A 19,364-nucleotide genomic window follows, 5' to 3' on the forward strand; every position below is an offset into this window, starting at 1 on the left:
AGACTTTGGCCATATCGCTCGACGTTTAATACAAGTTTGAAAAACCTGATGAGGAGGAGCAAAGAGAGACGGTGACAGAGAGCTACCACTCTAGGTGTGTTGAGTCACAGAGCAGCCATGCTCCCCAGTGACCAGCTCTCCCATCCACTTCTATAATTGCATTTCTGGGCACACACACATGCACACACAGTGGTGACCAGCGGGTCAATTGCCCAGCTAAATGTGTTTTCCTTCCCCTAGCTAAGAGGGTTGTGTGGGGCCGAGGCCGATCTGGGCTGACCCCGGGCAAACCTGCACTGCCACCAGACCACTGGCACCATTACAGCTCCCTGGTCACATTCAACACTGGTCCCACTGAACCAACACCGTTCACACTGACTGGACAAGAAGAGAGGGGATGATGGACGAGCACAGAAACAAAGGAGGAGACAGACAGAGAAAAAGGAAAGAAAGAACAAACAGTGATCTGGGATGACCCGGTTTACATACAGCTAACACTGCTGTGACTGGACGCTGCCAACAAGCAGACGATAGGACCCCTACGTCATCACACAACCTGCCTCTGAACAGGAACGGATGTGATGTGAAACCAGCGTAGTGTTGTATGAGATGAGGTGTGTGTGTGTGTGTGTGTGTGTTTGTACCTCTGAAGCCTCCCTCCAGCAAAGCCGTAGCTCTGATCCTCTTCTGCCCCGCCCACTCGTACTCCTCAAAGCCCCGCCCATTCTCTCCATCCATGTCTGCAGAGTCGTCGTCGCCTAACGCGCCCTCACGCTGAAACACACACGGACACATGTTAATCAGAGCAACAACTTCACAGACAAGGAAAATTTAAACAACTGTGATTACATGATTTTACTGTTTTATATATAGAGGTGTGGTGGAAGATAGGCCGGATGTCCGTAGCACGCTTTATCTGTACCATACCATGACCAGCTGTGATAAGTACCCCTATTGTAGGCTAATGTCAAAAAGACACAAATGAGAAGAGAAAAGAGACTGCTCATCTAAATCACATGTTCAGAGTTTGAGGTTTGCACAAACTGTACTAAACTACTTCACTGGAGGCTCAAACTATTTTCTTCTTCTGTTGTGCGTCAAGCTTGTGAGTAACTCAGGAGTCGCTGTGCTGTGTTATACCGCTTTGTTCCTATACTTAAAGAGGACCTATTGTGCTCATTTCCAGGTTCATACTTGTATTTTAGGTTTCTACTATAACATGTTTAGATGTTTTAATGTTCGAAAAACACTATTTTTTACATTTACTTTATACATACAATAATACACAGCTCACGTGGCATGGTACAGCACTGGAAAGCCTAAAGCGTGCTAGTGGAAAAGAGATATTAGTGTCTCTACAGCTAGTGTAACAGAGTCAGTGAGGTGAGATACAGGAGGAGTGGTGGTTAGTGGTGATGATCTGTTGTCTTTAGTCTACTCTAGGACAGAATGGAACTGTTTAGCATCTACAGGAAAAAAGGACTGGTGACCAACTCTTGTTTGAGAACTAGGAAACAGAGAGAGGAGGTGACAGGAAATATCTTTCTGTTTGGGCTACGTCTACGGATACTAAAGAAGATGTAACTGCTACGCTCATACAGGAGCTGCATGCCAATGAATAAGATGCAACCATGTCATATGGGATAAACCGCAGCGTTCTACTTCAAAATCATCTCAATGTCAGCTTTGCAGATGCAGAATTTAATGATGGACATGTGAATACTTCAGTGTGTTTTCTAGACAGTTATTCCCATATGATGTGAATGCAGCAGCACCATCATGTAGAGGTGGTCAACAGCTAGAGGAACTACAGTTGCTACTGGTTGGTATCCGCACTAAAATGCACAGAAGTGACTGGACAGCATCTACAGGAAGAGAAGGGTTGACAGGCTGTCCGACCGGTTCGGGGCCAGGATTGTACTACCTGGATCAGGCATTGTTCCACATGTCTACTCATCTCCTCCTCGCTCCCAGCCAAAGGGGCGCTGCACAGCGGACATACCTGGCCCCCCTCCTCAGGCTTCCTCCTCTTCATCTTGCCTATACGGGCTGGAAAAAAGAAGGGAGTCGAGAGAGACAGACACAGTTTTAGTTTTAAACGTTGGTCATCATTTAAGTTTTCAAGCATGTGATAATATCACTGGTTTCAAGGCGCAGGAGAGAATCTAGAAAAGGCCTGAGGGGAATTTATGTCAGATGAATCTTCCATGATTGGATCACAAGCAATGTTAATATAGCCGCCCTCTATTCTTTACAAGTCTAGAAGCATGAGCTGAACTGGCTAGATTGACAAGAGCTGGACGTTACAACGACGTCTCAATCCGTACATCCACGCCATCCCTCTCCCTCTGATTCTCCTCCCTTTCCTCCCTTGCCCCTCCTGTCACAGCTCCCCCCTCCTCCACCACCACCACACACATTTAATTAGAAATTTAACAGAGCAGAACAGCCGTCATTGCGCCCCGAGTCTCTGTCGTTTTTTCTTAACTGCAAATGGCGCGCGGGGACATTAATTTTTAGCTGGCTGGGAAAGCAGAGGAGGCCAAGAGGGACCGTGGCGAGGGATGGAGGGAGAGGAAGGAGGAGGACATAAGGCGATACACTATAACTGCAGGGGAAGGAGATGGAGGGAGTGAGGCTGGGAGGGTTGAAGGGAGAAACGGCCTCCTCCTCCCTCCTCGACAATTCTCCCATGACGCTAATCGAGGGGAGCGTTGTTAAATAGAGAAGGGAAGGGGCTGCTAATTAGGTCCGGCAGGGATCTCTGCCCCCCTCAGCCCGTTACACCCCACAAGAGAATGATTCCTGGTTCCACATGAGGGCAGAGAGAAAGTAATGGGAGGGCGAAGTTTAAACTAAGTCTCTTGTCACGGGCTCCGACTGAAAAAGGCTGAGGTGTCCGTGTATCGCCTCAAGACTGGAAACACTACATTTCTTCCAATAGAGACAACAACAAATGTGATATTATACTGATTATATTAGCATTTATTGGTTTACACTGCTTCAGTATCCCTTGATAAGAAAGGAGGAGTATGTCCCAGTGAGCCTGTGCTTTTCCTACAAAATGTCTTCTGAGGAAAAAGCCTAATTGTCACGTGCGTGACGCCATTTATGAAGTCTGTAATAATGCCGAAGTAAAAGGAGAAGTAAGATAATCAAATATTACATTAAAAGTCTTGAAAAAAACTGTTGTGTGGACTGTGGTGTAACGTAAAGCACTGCTCAGGTTAGCCCCAACATTTGTTGATTATAAAAGCTAGCTAAAATGTCAGGCCTGGTCTACACGTGCACGGGTATTTTTTTGTAATCAGAGTTTTTCCTCTTTCTTTCTTAAAAAAAATCCCGTCCACACAAGTACGGTTTTAACAAAAATCTCAATTGAAAACACAATTGAAGCGCTGTCACAGCCAGTGGGAGTGCTGCATTGGATAAGTAGCAGTGACATTCGTAGCAATTTCTGACACCTTCCGCAATATTGTGGAAGAATAACTGTACATTTATGTGTAAACATGTGAAAAGTCCTGTTAGCAGGTTATTTGGCCAAGTCTGACGTTCATGCGTGTTTTTATGTCTCCGTTACACATCATGTTGCCTCATTAGTGACGCCTCACAAAGGAGATAAGGGCACACACTCTGATGTTAGAAGCCAAAAACTCTGTTTTCCTTGTCTACATGTCAACACTTCAGTGACCTAAAAAGCCGTTTGGGTGTGGACGAAAGCCCAAAAAAGCTACCTTTACAAAAAATACCTGTGTACGTGGCCTCAGAGGCCTCATCTCAGATCTTAGCCCCAGTTTGTGCCTAATGTTTTAACATTACATTTGCGTTACAGAGCTATTAATCGAAATTTCCCCAAAAAGAAATTAAAAAAAAACCTGTAGGAGGTAGTTTATTCACTCACCTCTTGTCTTCGCTGCACAATAAAAAAAAGAAAAGATATTTAGCCCAAAAGTTTCCCAAACTTTGCCTCCTAATCCAAACTAAGATGATAACTGTAAATGTCCGTACTCTATTTGTACAATATGAACCACAATTAAAAGTTTTATTTCAGTTACATTGATGTGTTTTTTCATGCAAAATAACACATTATATTTTGCTTGTGTTTACAAAAAGAGCAAAGAGATGTGTAATTTCTGGCTACCTGGATTAGAAAATACAGATGCAACTTGGAAAATGGGTTAAACATCTTTTTTGTTTGTGCAACAGATGGAATATCATTTAACCAGACGGGTTTAAGAGTATTTAAGGAAATACCTTCAAAAGTGTTGTTTGATAAACCAATGGATTTATAAAAGGTTGTCGGGAGAATATTTTTCATAAAATCAGATGCTATATCTCTGTGAATGTTTTATGTATTGGTAAAACATAAAAGGTACAAACTGGGGTTACTAGGAGCTAAAACAAAACCGTTATGTAGGAGCCACAGGTGTCTGTCACATGACTTTATTAATGTGGAATGATCGAGAAACATCACCTGACACCCCAACAAATACACAGTATTAAAATATGTTCCATTAAATCAACATCAGGCCATAAATTACCATCATATAATCACATTGCATGAACTGAAAACTATTTTGTCTCCTGTGCCTTGACACCAGTGATATTATGATGTCATGTGTGGTCATCTTATTTCTTATCATTTCATCATTCATTTTTTTTTATGAATTAATATTCAACTTCTCAGACTTTAATGCAAAATATGTAAGTTTTATATAATACAATTATATATTTTCCAATTTATCTACACATTTTTGTGACATTAAAGCAAATCTGTGTACATTTTATGACTTAAAAACAAGCTAGAGCTCAGTAATAAACTCTTAACAACAACATTTAAATCACATAAATCCGTTTGGAGCCCTATAATGTGTATTAATAAGCACTCAGCAGATGAAACTCAGTGTGTGTGTGACATACCATTCAATCTTGTTTGCCTGTTTGCTCGAACTCGTAAAAATGTCTGTAAGCAAAGGAGGGGAAAAAGAGAGAGAGGAAATAAACATTAGATATTAAACAAACAATATCACATGTTTACAAGCTCTAATGTAACTTTTCTGGATGGGATTGCTGTGGATTGCTGAGAGCTGGAGGATTGTAAACAAACCTACTTCTCTATTGTTTTCCACATCCTCCATGTCTGTCAGGGTTCACTCATCATAACTGTGTCTACAGCGGCCAAAACTCGCTGCTGTAAACCGGCCGGCTGTGTCTCCGGACTGCCACCGTCACTACAGACTAGCCGCTGTGTCTACAGTTTAATACGGATGGAAAAGGATTGGAAAGTGGCGCTCGTATCGGTAGAAACCGCTCATGTTCACCGCCATGTTGGCTTGTTGTGATCACGTGACGCGCTGGAGACGGAAGTGGAGGAAACGTCACATGTTGTACCGGAAGTTGACCGCTAGGGGGAAGCAGCGGGTTTCATTAAACGACCTCTTTTTTAATTATGGGTTTCTACTAGTTTTACATACAGACTATACTAAGATGCACAACTATTGTATTAATAATAATATAATAATATATAATAATAATAAAAAAAAAGAATTGGAAGATTTTAGTCAATAAAGTTATGTCAAAACTTGACAATTTGGTGTTTGTGAACATTCTCTACTTTTATTCTTACGATAAGATAAGATAGCACTTTATTCATCCTGAAGGAAATTTTTTAGCAAGAAATTGCACAAAATTACAACAACATAAGAATAAAAAACATGACTATGTAATAAATATAAAGTGTATAAATAGTAATATGAACACCAGTGCAAAATAGAATACCAATAAGAGTAAGATAAATTTAGTAAAATAAGTAATTAATGTTTCTAAGATAGAAAAGTGAATTACAACAACATAAGAATAAAAAACATGACTATGTAATAAATATAAAGTGTATAAATAGTAATATGAACACCAGTGCAAAATAGAATACCAATAAGAGTAAGATAAATTTAGTAAAATAAGTAATTAATGTTTCTAAGATAGAAAAGTGAATTACAACAACATAAGAATAAAAAACATCTCTATGTAATAAATATAAAGTGTATAAGTAGTAATATTAACACCTGTGCAAAATAGAATAGCAATAAGAATAAGATAAATTTAGTAAAATAAGTAAACTAAGACAGAAAACAATTTTTTTACAACATAAGAATAGAAACAGGAGTAAAAATATAGTGTATGAAAAGTAATAATAACACCAGTGCCTAATAGAATAACAATAAAATAAGATAACTTTAGTAAAATAAGTAAACTAAAATAGAAAAGTATTTTTTTACAACATAAGAATAGAAAAAGGAGTAAAAATGTAGTGTATAAGAAGAAATATTAATACCAGAATAACAATAAAAGTAAGATACATTTAACAAAATAAGTAAACTAAAATAGATTCTTTCTTTTCCTTCATTCTTTTAAATGATCATGATATAATAAAGGGTTCATAGTTCAATGAATAATATTTTAATTTCTAAATCTACAACAGTTCATAGATTCATCTTTACCTCTTAGAATCTTCAGATATGTTTAATACATGTCTAATATTTTTCTAATACAGTTCTCTTGTGTTGTTCCTCCAAATAACTAAAACTATAGAAGTGTAAAAAAAAAAAAAAAGGCTATATCAAATTATTCCAAGGGACGTTCATGGGGAGGTATATTCTCTATCTTGTAAGGGGTCCTTGGCTGGAAAAAGAATGATAACCTCTGAGTTAGTAGTCCAGTGGCCCCTTCACAGCGTCACAAGATAAATTTGAAGGGGTTGTGAGAAATTGATGGGATAGGAAAGATTTTTCTACACAAATTTGTGAGGGAATAGTGGATTATGCCATTTTTTTGTAAGCGATCAAAAGCCAAAAAGGTTCAGAAACCCTGGTTTAATCTTTCATAACACATTGTATTTTTTAAGCTTATCGTATGTTTTTTATGTAAAATCTGCAAAGTACATTGCAGTGAAAAGTAGCGGGGTAGAAGTATAGGCCCATAAAGTAGTAAATAAAGTGTGTAAAAGTACCTTAAAATTGTAATTAAGTACATCAGTTGATTAAATGTAGTCGGTTACTTTCCACCACTGGCAACAATTAAAATCTACATTTATCTAAGTGAATGTGGAACATTTGGGGTCTCGGGTAGTTCAGGATGCCCGAGGGTAAATTCCCTGTATCATCAAGAATAATGGTCTCATCATTAAAAAGTAGCATTAAGATATAAATGAAGTGAGGCCGGATCTCCACTTCTGTCTCCTGCAGAATGTGCACCTCAGGTCTACTGGGATTCAAACCCGGAGTCTTTAGCTATGTGCTGACTAAAGCAGCCCCAGTCGCAGTTATGGATGCCCTCTCGTTGACACGGCAACACTGAGTAGGCAGCGGTTCCTCTCACCGTCGGCATATCGTCCATCAGGGAGAGCCGACGAGCAGTCAGGCTTCTGTTCTAGCCCTCCATCCGTCTCCTCACTCCTTCCCTCCTATCCCCCTCCCCTCCCCTACCCGCCGCCACTTGAGTTATAGGCCCACTTGCCTCGCGTGGCCACTACTACCGTATCATTATGATACACTCACCGAACGGCTGCGGATAGGTCAAGTTTTTTAGAGGGAAGGGGAGAGGTAGAGAGGAAAAAGAGCACTGAGACGGGGCTGACAGGCAGAGAGGAGGTGGCGAAGTCCGCCATTACGCTTCATTTTCAGGGTGGTAAAAAGAGTCACCATTGACTTAATCATTTGTATAATATAAGGTGATTTCAGCAGTTTCACTTAATGAGAAAATCTACTTTATCGCTATAAGGTCTTTATGAGCTGTGTCATCCCAAACGTATGGATGTGTGGACTTAATAGTTCGTATTTTATGGTGCGAGGGGGGAAACCCACTTAACCCGGAGATACATCACGGCCAGAAGAATTACCCGAACAAACTTTGATGAATTTAAGAGATAAAAGCAGTCAGGGTGGGGCTTTCAAGACGTCGGAGATTTAAGGAGATAGGTCTGCTGGTCAACGGAAATGCTGAGAGGGCATAAAAAAACAAAAATCTACCATAATCCTCTGCTGCTACGCCGTTATACATCTGACAGAATTAAGGACATTTCTTGCAATTGTGTGTGTGTGTTTGTGTTTGTGTGTTTGTGTGTGTGTTTGTGCGCAAGTGTGACCTGGTATCTGTCGGAGTGGTGGGCGTCTTCAGAGGACAGCGGCGAGACCACGGGAGACTCTCCCTCGCGCTTGATGTGCACCGACAACAGCATCGACTAGAGAGAAAGAGAGAGAGAAAGAGAGAAATAAAATGTCTTCTATATGCAGATGATCTTGTTATATTATCACCTCGGCAGCAACGATTACAACAGAACCTGTCCTCGCTTGCTGCATGGGAATGATCAATAAACACGGACAAGGCAAGAGTCATGCTGTTTGAAATAAATAAATTTAGATCTAAGCAAAACAGATACCATTTCACTGTTGGAGAGATAACACCCCCGCGTGCCACCACCTACACCTTAGCTTGGCTTGACAGTAAGATCATTTGAATGATTTAACATGTCCATAAGGTCCATACAGACACAATGCAACAATTAGAAAACAAACATTGTTCTGAAGAAAGCAGACATGTGCTGCCTGCTGAAAGCTTAAGTTGTAGTTAAAGTGGCAATAAAACAACAAATATTGAAAATTTCAGTTTAAAGCTACAGTTGGTAACTTTAATAAAAAATACTTTTTGTCATATTTACACAAACTGTCACTTTATCCTGACAGTAATACATGAGACAGATAATCTTTGAAAAAATCTGGTTCCTAAGCCTCGTTTTAGTGCTCCTAATGGCATTTGCTTGGGAAGTTCAAGCACTGAAAGGAGTTGAAATGTCAGTCAAAGTGCTGGTGCTGTGTAAAATCCTGAAAGAACGTAGTTGCCATTTCAAGTGTATTAACTGAAAGGCGATGTCAGTGAAAGTGTCGCCTGACGTGTGAGCATGGAAAGCAGTTGTAGTAAAAGAAAGACGAAAGCAGTTGAAAAGTCAGCTGAAGAGTAAGAGATGAAAGCAGTTGAAAAGTTGGCTGAACATTAAGAGATGAAAGCAGTTGAAGAGTAAAAGATGAAAACAGTTGCAATGTTGGCTGATGTGTAAGTGCTGAATGTAAAGTAAAATGTGTAATTAGCCTTCTGTAAACTGTTTGACCTTATAGTGTAGATCAAATGAATACATATAAAAAAGCAAAAATAATTGAATTTCTAAAATGTAAAGTTTATTTCTGTATTTCAACAGATTTCTTACACAGAGAAGAAAGAACAGAAAATGGGGAATCTTTACCCTTGGAGGATTTCTAAGTGTTATTGCCACAGATGCTGAGAGCGCCACGTCATCGATGATGACTGTAACCCGCCTGACTTTGTCTATAAAGTCCCTTCCACTGATTAGAGTTAATGTTTATGGGACGTTAAGAGGAGTTAGGGAAGAACGAGTGATTGAAAAAGAGAGGAGGAAAAGGGAGCAGAGGAGGAGGAGGAGGAAGAGGAATGGTAAACATCTGAAAAGGAGGAGCGGAACTGTCTGACATTACGGGACGCTGCCTGTCCATAAATCTGTCTCACAACACTCTGCGCACACACACACTCGCTCTTTCTCTCTCATAGACACACAGGTATAAAACGATATCCTCCTCTAACCCACTCTGTGACAAAGACAATCCGGGGAATTCCTCAAGTGAACAAAGTAGATAATGATGGGAAAGGAAGAGAAAAGAGGAGCAATATCACTTCTTTACAAGGCTTACAGAGCTCTAGCTGTGTGTGTGTGTGTGTGTGTGTGTGTGTGTGTGTGTGTGTGTTTGTGTGCTTATATGCTGCTGCTTTTTTTCTTTTTTTTTACAAGGCAGCTATGAAATATTTGTATTTACAGTCGTCTCCTATTAATCAAGCGGAAAGGGGCAGAGCAGAGGCTTAAGTGCTCGACAGCAGTAATCTAATAATAATATGTGAGAAATGACCAACCTCCAGTGCTGCCACAGTAAATTGGACATTATGCATGATGCTTTTATGCCTGTGTGCGAGTGTGTGTGTGTGTGTGTATGTGTGTGTGTGGTCGCTTTCTTCTCTTTTATCCAGGTTTAAAAAGGTCAGGAATCATTTACCTGGGGGGGGGGGGCGTTCTGGGAATATGCTTAAGTTTTATCATTAGAATGTGACATTTAGCGGTATTCTGCGAAGACATTATAAATGGAGATCCTCCACTGAAATTTTGGTCTTTTAAACCAACCAATTAAATCAACACGCCAAAAAGATCAGCGACAAAAAGGTTGCATTTAAAAGCTGCATTCAGGTGAGTGACTGGATTTACACCTCATGGTGAAGAAAGTTTAACTCTATAAATGACTGTAAAGACTGTAATAAAGGGTGTTTTGTGAATTTGCATTTTACACTTTAAACATGTTTAATTAAGGCTGTCAAAGTTAACGCGATAATGTGTTTTAATGCGCCACTAATTTATTTGACGAATTGACGCAACTTGCATCTTTTAGGCTCAGTTTTAAAGCTAGAGTGGATACTGGTATCATATGAAAACCTAAGGAATCCATGGGTACCAACCATGTCATACTAGCTTGTTGTGAAGGAGGCTAAATAACGCTCCAAACTTGCGCTAAATTTTGGCGAAGAAAAACTGGCATGGCCATATTCAAAGGGGTCCCTTGACCTCTGACCTCAAGATATGTAAATGAAAATGGGTTCTATGGGTACCCACAAGTCTCCCCTTTACAGACATGCCCACTTTATGATAATCACATGCAGTTTTGGGGCAAGTCATAGTCAAGTCAGCACACTGACACACTGACAGCTGTTGTTGTCTGTTGGGCTGCAGTTTGATTTGAGCATATGTTTTATGCTAAATGCAGTACCTGTGAGGGTTTCTAGACAATATTTGTCATTGTTTTGTGTTGTTAATTGATTTCCAATAATAAATATATACATATATTTGCATAAAGCAAGCATACTTTCCCAGTCTCATGTTGATAAGAGTATTAAATACTGGACAAATCTCCCTTCAAGGTACATTTTGAACAGAAAAATGTGCGATTATATTGTAGTTAATCACGAGTAAATATGGATAATCATGTCGCGATTAAATATTTTAATAGATTGACAGCCCTAGTTTAAATCTGTGTTTTGTATATGTAAATCAAAAATAAAGAGAAACACATAAAGAGAAGCAAAGAGAAAAGTACGTGTCTAAATCTTTTTAGTGGGCCGAGCACCCCATGAGGAGGTGCGTTGGGGTTAATCTCCGGTCTAACGGGGGGCGGGTGGTGCATACCGGGGAGGAGACGGCGACAACAGGCCCATGTGCTTCAGACTGGCCCTCTCCATTCTCCACGGCCTGCCGCTGAATACTAAACAACAGCGGTGAGATGCGCAGTCACGGCCCGGAGGGGAAGGCCATGCGGCGCTCAGACCCTGCTCTGTCTGCCTTTCTCAAGTACAAGCCCACCCACAGCGCTGTGTGAGTGCTGCTCTCCAAGCCGAGGGTCAGCACCCAAAGGTGTGTGGGAATGAAAATGGATCGCCTGAATTATTTCAGAGCTCTTGTGTTGCATTCATGTGCACGTCGGACGTACTTTTTCTGACTTTCACATGGTCTTTAGTTGGAAATTAAAAAGACATGGAAACTATGAAGTGTCTGATTGCTTTAGGTGTACTAAGAACAGAGTAGAGCTATACGTATATACTAGTCCAGCCCGGTCCCACCAAATGGTGTATGAATGATACAGCAATTTGTAAGTCATTTTGCATGCAATAATAACGGTGTTCATCTGTACTGACTGCAATGTAAACGCATCCGCGTGTATATGCTATATATCATCAAGATATCAAGTCCACCCATACAGTTTATTCAAAGTCCTCTGAAATGTTGGATTTTTCTTTTAAACCTACTATTTATAGATCATGTTAAGGCCATAGAAAGGTCTCCTCTTCTTATAAAACCGGTCTTAAGTCTGGCAGCTAGTGGTGTGTTCAGATGAGTCAGTGGCTGCAAACACTATAAGGGACTGCCCTCTTGATGGAATCATGAGTCTGTCTCCCCACAAGTTGACGCTATCTGTCTTTTTCTTCTCCTTTCTGTCTGTCTGCATCTCTCTAATTGGAACAATCACAGTACAGTGCCTCTTGGCTCTGCTGTGCTGCCTGCTGGACCACGAGAGACTGGTACTTCTGTGTGTTAGATATAAGACAGACAGAGGCCTATACAGTACAGCTGGTTCCCCCCTTAGTGCAGCAGAGAGGAACAGCTCTGATATGTGGACTGTAAAGAACTACACTACATATCACTGAAAAAGTGCCATAATGCACACATCGGACTTTTTGTACGATGTTGAGGTATACTTGATTTCAGCCTGAATGAAAAGGATACCAAATATAGACATCGTATTACATGTGAGGAAATTGAGGTGCAGCTCACCTTCGGGGTTCCTGGAGTGGCTGCTCCATCCTTGGGTGAAGTGTTCTTACTGCAGTCGAGAAAGGAGACACAAATAGAAGTTTGTTATGTTACGTAGTGCAGTGTTGAGTCTGGTCACACATGTTCGTGTGCTTGGTTTTAGACATATTTCATTCATTTTTTAAATATTGTGTATTTTTTGGAAGGTGTATTCGGCAGCACCAGACACAGTTGTGGGATATTATGATCCTTTACAAATGGATCACTGTACGCCGATATATACTAGATTTGATTATCCACCGTCATCCCTCGGCTTTCAATTCTCTTTCCCCTTTCATCCATCCATCCGTCCGTCCATCTCCTGCTACTCTATTTGATGGTAATTGAAAACATTACTGCTTGATGGCAGGATTACTAAGAACACCAGCTGGATGTTCTTCTCTACTGAGGCAATCGTTCTCCAGATTTGTCTCTCTCTCACACACACACACACACACACACACGTATCGTTTGTTGCGGTGGCAAAAGCAGGAAATAACTGATTTTGCAGTGATTTGATTTGCCAGTGCAGTCAGCCCCCGCGGTCGCTTTGACTCTGAAATATGTGGAGGACAATCGGCAGGCTTGTAAACGTTATAGGGAAGAAGGGATACAGAGGAGGAGGAGGAGGAGGTTGGGGACAGTAAGAAAGACAGAAATACGTGTTCCAGCAGTTGTAGATGGATACATTCTCAATTGATCTGTTGTTCCTTCATTTCTTTTATTGTTGCCCTCTCCTCCTTCTCTTCCTCCCTTTTCTCTCTCTATCTCAAGATACAATACTTTAAAAACCAGCATTGAGACCCTGCATTTCCAGGCTCAAAAACAGCTTTTATCACAGAGCCATCACTGAACTGAACTCCACGAAGGTCCCACCACCACCTCCCACCAACATCATCACCCCCCCACACCACAGGACTAAAAGTGACAACCTGAGTGTAAAACAGAAAAAAAAACACATCCCGTCTGCCGCTGCAGGCCGATCTGGCCGTTGACAGTTGTCAATACAAACTGGTTTGAAAGCTCCGAGGCAGGTAAAGATGGTTTGCTCGCAGAAGTCTGTACGGGTCACAATGCTAACAAGGCAGAAAGATGCCGTCTTGATCATCTGGGCCATCCTGTCTGCTGAAACGTCTAAAAAAAGATGGCCCGGCGTAACCTTATATGGACTCGCTGTGGCTAGGAAGACGTGGACAGTATAGCTTGTCCATTTTTCAGAAAGAAATGGAGGTAAGCTAGCTACGTTTTACTAGCTATATCTATTGTAGCCTACATTGTTATCTTGATAGCTACGCTCTGATTACTGTAAAAAGACATTGGGGAATCGGCTAGTGGCTCTGCTTCCACTGTGCGAGAGCCTGTGGTCGGCCGACCAAAATTTCTGACATGTCAGCGTTAATCGGTCCTCGCTCCCCCCTGTACACTGCAGGGCAAACGATGCCCGACGAAGCTGAAATTCGAGACGTGCGGCTCAAAATTCGGGCCAGAAACGGGCTAAAATCGTACAGTGTATGCCCAGATTAAGTGCAATAGCAGCTGGATGTGCCACTTAGTTTTATTATTGATATGCCACTTTTATTTAAATGTTTCTTGTATTACTCTGGCAGGTGTGCGTGTGTGTGTGTGTGGTGTGTGAACGTGCATGTATGTAAGGAATGTTGAATGTACCGTTTTAAGAGCTGCACAGCAAATTTCGTTGTACAATGTGTGCAATGACAGTAAAGGCATTCTATTCTTTATTGCCATATCAACATGATTGATATGACTCCTTCTTTCCCTCCTTCTGTCTCTCTATCTCTCTCTCGCTCACCCGAACGCAGAGATACATTTCTCCGAGCTTCTCGAAGCGTCGCGACGGGCCCGACGTTGACAAAGCGAGACAGGGTTGTCATGTTTGCTTTGAGACCCTGTTAGCACTCCGGACGCCCTCGGACACGGAATTGAGCGCGACCTCTAATCTGACAGCATGCCCTGGTAGACAAGGGATTTCCTTTTTCAATGGCTGGATGGGTGGATAATAAGAATAAGAAGCCTTATTTATATGTCACTTATCTGAGAGGAGATTTTACAAAGTGGTGCACAAGAGCAAGGCCAGGATAAATATAAGACAGGAATATAATGCACAGCTGCACAGAGATAGGGAGGGATGTATGATGGGATGGATCCTTATACACACTGTGTGATGTGGAGTGCCGTTCATGTCTTTACATTACATCACTTGGTCTTTCAATTTCCTGGGTGCAAACCACCAGTTTATACTTTAACTAATAGCAAAGTCCATGTATTTAAAGAGGCCCTCCATGGCTTTTAGTTAGTTAGTTTACTAATTATGGAGAGTACGTCTCACCTTACGAAAACAGTTGTTTAAAGGAAAGGTACACAACTTTACAGCACCCATAGTGCTGCAGTGATGACGTATTTTTGTAGGCTAACCAGGAAGATACACAGATTACAGTGCATTACTTTTCGTATAGTTATAGGTATAGTTACGAACGGGGTATGAGACCAATCTGAAATACTCAAACATGATTTTTGGACATATATTTAGCATATACCAAGAAATAAATGTACTATTAATAAAGAGACAAAGGATTAAAACTTTTCATTTCTCTGTCTGTAAACAAAACCTGTGAAAATACATCATAAAAATATCAAATGAATTAGGTTAGTGAGTTGTTATGAGTCATTATTAGTTGTCATTTTAGTTTTTATTAGTCTTCATCTGATGCGATTGATTCCGTTATGACCTGAGATGAGCAGCTAGTGAGAGTGTGTATCACAGTACAGTATATACAGGTGCCTGTGTATTTGTATATTAAATATCTTTGGTGAACATGTGTGTGGAAATGTGTCATTACTGTTTCTGGGTTGTGTGTGTGTACCTGTAGATGTGTTTGCCTATTGTCTAGCTACTGTGTGTGTGTGAATGTCTCGAGTGTGTGTGTGAGCGCTGAACAGCGGGCCTCACCTCCACCAACAAAGAGAATAAACATGGGTGACACAGTCAAGCTGCTGTGTAATGCAGGGGAATCTGTCTTTCCCCTTTTCTATCTCTGTCTCTGTCATCTCTCTCTCTCCTCTATCTCTCCTTTATTCATTACCTGGAACCTCTGCAGAGGCATCAACAATAACAGCCACCTCCACCTGCTTGTTGACAGTGTCAAACAGCGACAAGAGAAGGAGGGAGAGGGAGAGAGAGGAAGAGAGAGAGAGAGAGGACAGCAGTTGCATGCCTGCCACGATGGGAGAAAATTGCCACAATGACAGAGGGGGTGATAGAGAGATGAAAGGGAGTGAAAGGAGGGGGGGGAGAGGTAGAAGGAGATGAAATGTGAGGTGAGAGAGAGAGAGAGAGAGAGAGATGCGGCGAGGGAGGAAGAGCGGGCGACATAAAGAGAGAGAGAGAGATCGAGCGAGGGAAAGATGAAGGAAGACAGAAAACGAGAGAAAGAAAGAGAGGGATTGATGGGAGAGTCGGTGTGTCGCCGCCTCTTCTCGCAGCTTCACACGTCTGTTTGCCCGGTTCTATGAATTTTTGATGGGGTGGTGGTGGTGGTGGTGGTTGGGGATTGGGGGGGGATTCCAGCTGCCTGCCATGTCAAAGCAAGGAGAAGAGTGTGGAAATGAGCAGCACGGCAAAGCGAAACAAACACACAGACAGACGGGAGGAAGAGGAAGGGATGGAAGACGGGAGACAGAGCAATTTAAAATGTGTTGTGGTAATGAGGCCTGTGTGTGTGAATGGGTGGCGGGGGGAGACAGGTGAGGGCATGTGGGTGCTTCAAACTAGTCTTACAACACATAGTCTCACCACGTCATACAGAACCCTCTCTGAACTTGTTAAACCTAAAGGAGGAACCTGTGAGATCATGAACAAGTACAGTATATCATACAGCTACAAGGGATCAGGTGGGGGCTCAAATATACCATTTTCTTTTGTTTAAAATACAGGAGAAAAAAGCAGAAGAGACTAAAACAAGTCAGGAAGTCAGTATTTAAAGGGGACCTATTATGCTGTTGTGCTTTTTCCCTTATCCTTTAGTGTTTTATGTAGTTTTTTTGTGCATGTAAAAGGTCTGCAAAGTTACAAAGCCCACACCAAAGAGAGTTACTCTCCCCCACAGAAACACTGCTCCTGAACTGCCTGAAACACCCGCCTTTTCTTCCGTAATATAGTGATGTCACAAAGTAACATATTTGCATAATAGCTAGTTTGGCACGCCCTCAAACACAGCTAGTTAGAGCAGAGACACTAATTTCTGTTTAGTGGTTTAGCTGTAAAATGAGAAGGTTTGTGACTCGGCAGCCACGTTGAGATCAGTTGAGGAAATACCAAGCACGGGCGGAGCAAACTTTCTAATTTTACAGCTAAACCGTGCACTACAAGATGTTTCTGAAGACATTTGAGGAGAGAAATAGGCATTACAGTAACAGAACATTGATTCATATTTGATCAGCGCTGCGTAGTTTGACCGTTTGATCGGAGTTTGCGAGTGATTGACAGCTGCCTCCGTTGAATGAACAGCCAATAGGAACGCTCTCTCTCTCTGAAATTACCTGTGATTGGCCAAAGTCTCCTGTCACGGGCTAGATTTTTTAAAGCCTGAAAACAGAGCCATGAGGAGGTGCAGAAGTCTAGTTTTCTCTCAGAACACTTGAATTACAATATGCTGAAAGGTTATTATGGAATTTTTGCCCAATGATGCCAAAAATAATCTGCCTACTGACGCTTTAATCTGGACCAGTGGGCTGATCAGTAATTTGGAAGCAGTTCCATTCAGTAGAACCACCCATCTTCCACAAACCTGGTTAAATCTACATCAATCCTACACAAGTAGTTTGATTGACAGCTAGCAGGAGCCTCAGCCCCTCCCACCCCCACTCTCTACCACAGAGAGAGATGAATAAGTCTTTTTTCAGTGGGACTTGGTGGAATGGAGGGATGGCGCTAACCTCAAGATACTGATTGCTTTTTGCCTTTTTGTGTCGTCTGCTGGAGAGGTGGGGGCTCGCTCTCGTGGAGGCAAATTGATTATGGAGGAGGAGGAGGAAGAAGAAGAGGAGTAGGGGTATGGAGAGAAGGGGGTGATGGGGTATGTAGATTACTTTGCCCCCACGAGCCACCTGACGTTTACAGGGCATGATAGATTACCATTTGCTCTACTGTGTGTGCGTGTGTGTGTGATTTCCATGTCCATACATGAGAAGCTGCGGCCCGTGAACAAGCGGCAGAGCACACAGTCACAAGAGAGGACAGGATGGCAGTCGTAATCAAACACGCGGCGAGAACAGAACGGAGCAGAGATGTAGAAAACAAATAGAAACACACGGAAGAACAGATATTCACAGAAGAGGCTGGGCAGATAGGGACGCACATGTTTCACTACTCAAACACACACACACACGCACACACGCACGCCTTCGTTTCCATACCCACAGCTCTTTCATTCAGCAAGCGCTGGTCGTCATTAAAGGCAGATTTACTACAAATTGGACCAAATTCCCACTGTCACTTTCAATGATGGCTGGTAGCATGCAGAGAGCCGGGGAGAGGGAGAGACAGTGTGTGTGTGTGTGTGTGTGTGTGTGTGATATAAGACACACACACACACACACACAACACTTTCTACTTTTATTTTATCTCCTGCTTCCATTCCCTTTGACACGCATACAAAGTGACACTGAGGCATTTTGTGTAAAATGTTATCCTTTGCATCCTTATTTCCTCCCTCCTCTCTTCCTCTTTCCTCGTGGTGTGTGTGTGTGTGTGTGTGTGTGTGTGTGTGTGTGTGTGTGTGTCGGACGGGTTAATGGCGAGTAGCTAAATCAGCCAGCCGTGACGTTAGCCACCATCCCATCTCACCCGGGGATGACGCTATTTCCTTAAATAACCGCGTGTGTGTGCTTACACAGTATCTCAGAGCCACAGAGGGAAGGGCAGACTACTAACCTTTATTAATTATTGAAACACACACACACACACACACACACACACAACTCACCATATCAGACACTGATGGATGGATGGATGGATGACCCTCATACAGCTCTCCCATGTAATCTATTCTATTTTGTTCCATTCTCTCTCTCAAGATCCCCTTTTTGATGCACATCTCGTGGCCTTCATGAGGGATTGAGCGTGCTCAGTTGTCATGACTTATGCTGCATTCACATGGAATAATGCAGATGGTAGACGGCAAACCGGATAGCATTTTAGTAGACGAAAGCAGGATGGTAAAATTAAATGAGACCGGCAGAGAATACCAGCAACTCTAACAGTAGACGGCATTGCTTTCCAAAGTTTAAATATTTTAACTTTTTGCTCTTCTCTGTGATGGAATTTACAACCGCATGCAGAGAAAGTTGTTTAAGGAGACCGCTGTTCATACCCTGTTTGATACTAGAAGTCAATGTTGGTTTATATGTCACATAACTTCCGTACTTAAGTAACACCACTTACGGAGTTATTTTAACCTAAACCCTGTTCTTTTGCTGAACCTAACTAAGTACTTTTGTTGCCGTCACGTAACTTCCGTGCTTAAATTACACCACTTCCGGACTTATTTTAACCAAAACCACGATATTTTCCTAAACCTAACTATGTGGTTTTGTTGCCATCATGTAACTTCCGTACTTAATTTCGACACTTCTGGAGTAATTTCTAACCCAAACTACAATCTTTTCTAAGTAGTTTTGTTGCCTAAACCTAATCAAGTTGTTTCCTGTGAAGACGGAAGTTTATTTTGAAAAGACTGTATGCATGTAACAAGCAGAAATTGACACGTGATGCTGGACATTCGTAGGAAAACGCAGAAAAAATTACTTTTGTAAGATATCATACGAACTGTTGAATGAGGATACGTTGACCCGTTCTTTTTTAAAGTATGGAATCATTCTGCCCCAAAAATCTTTC

General features: G+C 41.7%; 1 protein-coding gene across 9 annotated transcripts in view; it reads right to left on the reverse strand.

Moving 5' to 3' along the window:
• Window positions 1-19,364, reverse strand: part of rnf220a (ring finger protein 220a) — a 313,964-nt gene that overhangs the window by 29,400 nt on the left and 265,200 nt on the right. For 6 of the 9 annotated variants that reach the window (XM_037786674.1, XM_037786675.1, XM_037786673.1 and 3 more), the window contains 5 exons: window positions 12,434-12,482; window positions 8,141-8,236; window positions 4,921-4,963; window positions 1,925-2,049; window positions 645-774 (listed from right to left, as the gene is read on the reverse strand). In XM_037786674.1, the coding sequence (XP_037642602.1) occupies window positions 645-774; window positions 1,925-2,049; window positions 4,921-4,963; window positions 8,141-8,236; window positions 12,434-12,482 (443 nt within the window). Of the gene's footprint in view, window positions 1-644; window positions 775-1,924; window positions 2,050-4,920; window positions 4,964-5,111; window positions 5,371-8,140; window positions 8,237-12,433; window positions 12,483-19,364 lie in introns of those variants that run through there. The other 3 variants (XM_037786677.1, XM_037786680.1, XM_037786681.1) reach the window with 2 other exon arrangements.

Source organism: Sebastes umbrosus, chromosome 12, assembly GCF_015220745.1.
Source record: "Sebastes umbrosus isolate fSebUmb1 chromosome 12, fSebUmb1.pri, whole genome shotgun sequence".
In the NCBI taxonomy this organism is placed as follows: Eukaryota; Metazoa; Chordata; class Actinopteri; order Perciformes; family Sebastidae; genus Sebastes; species Sebastes umbrosus.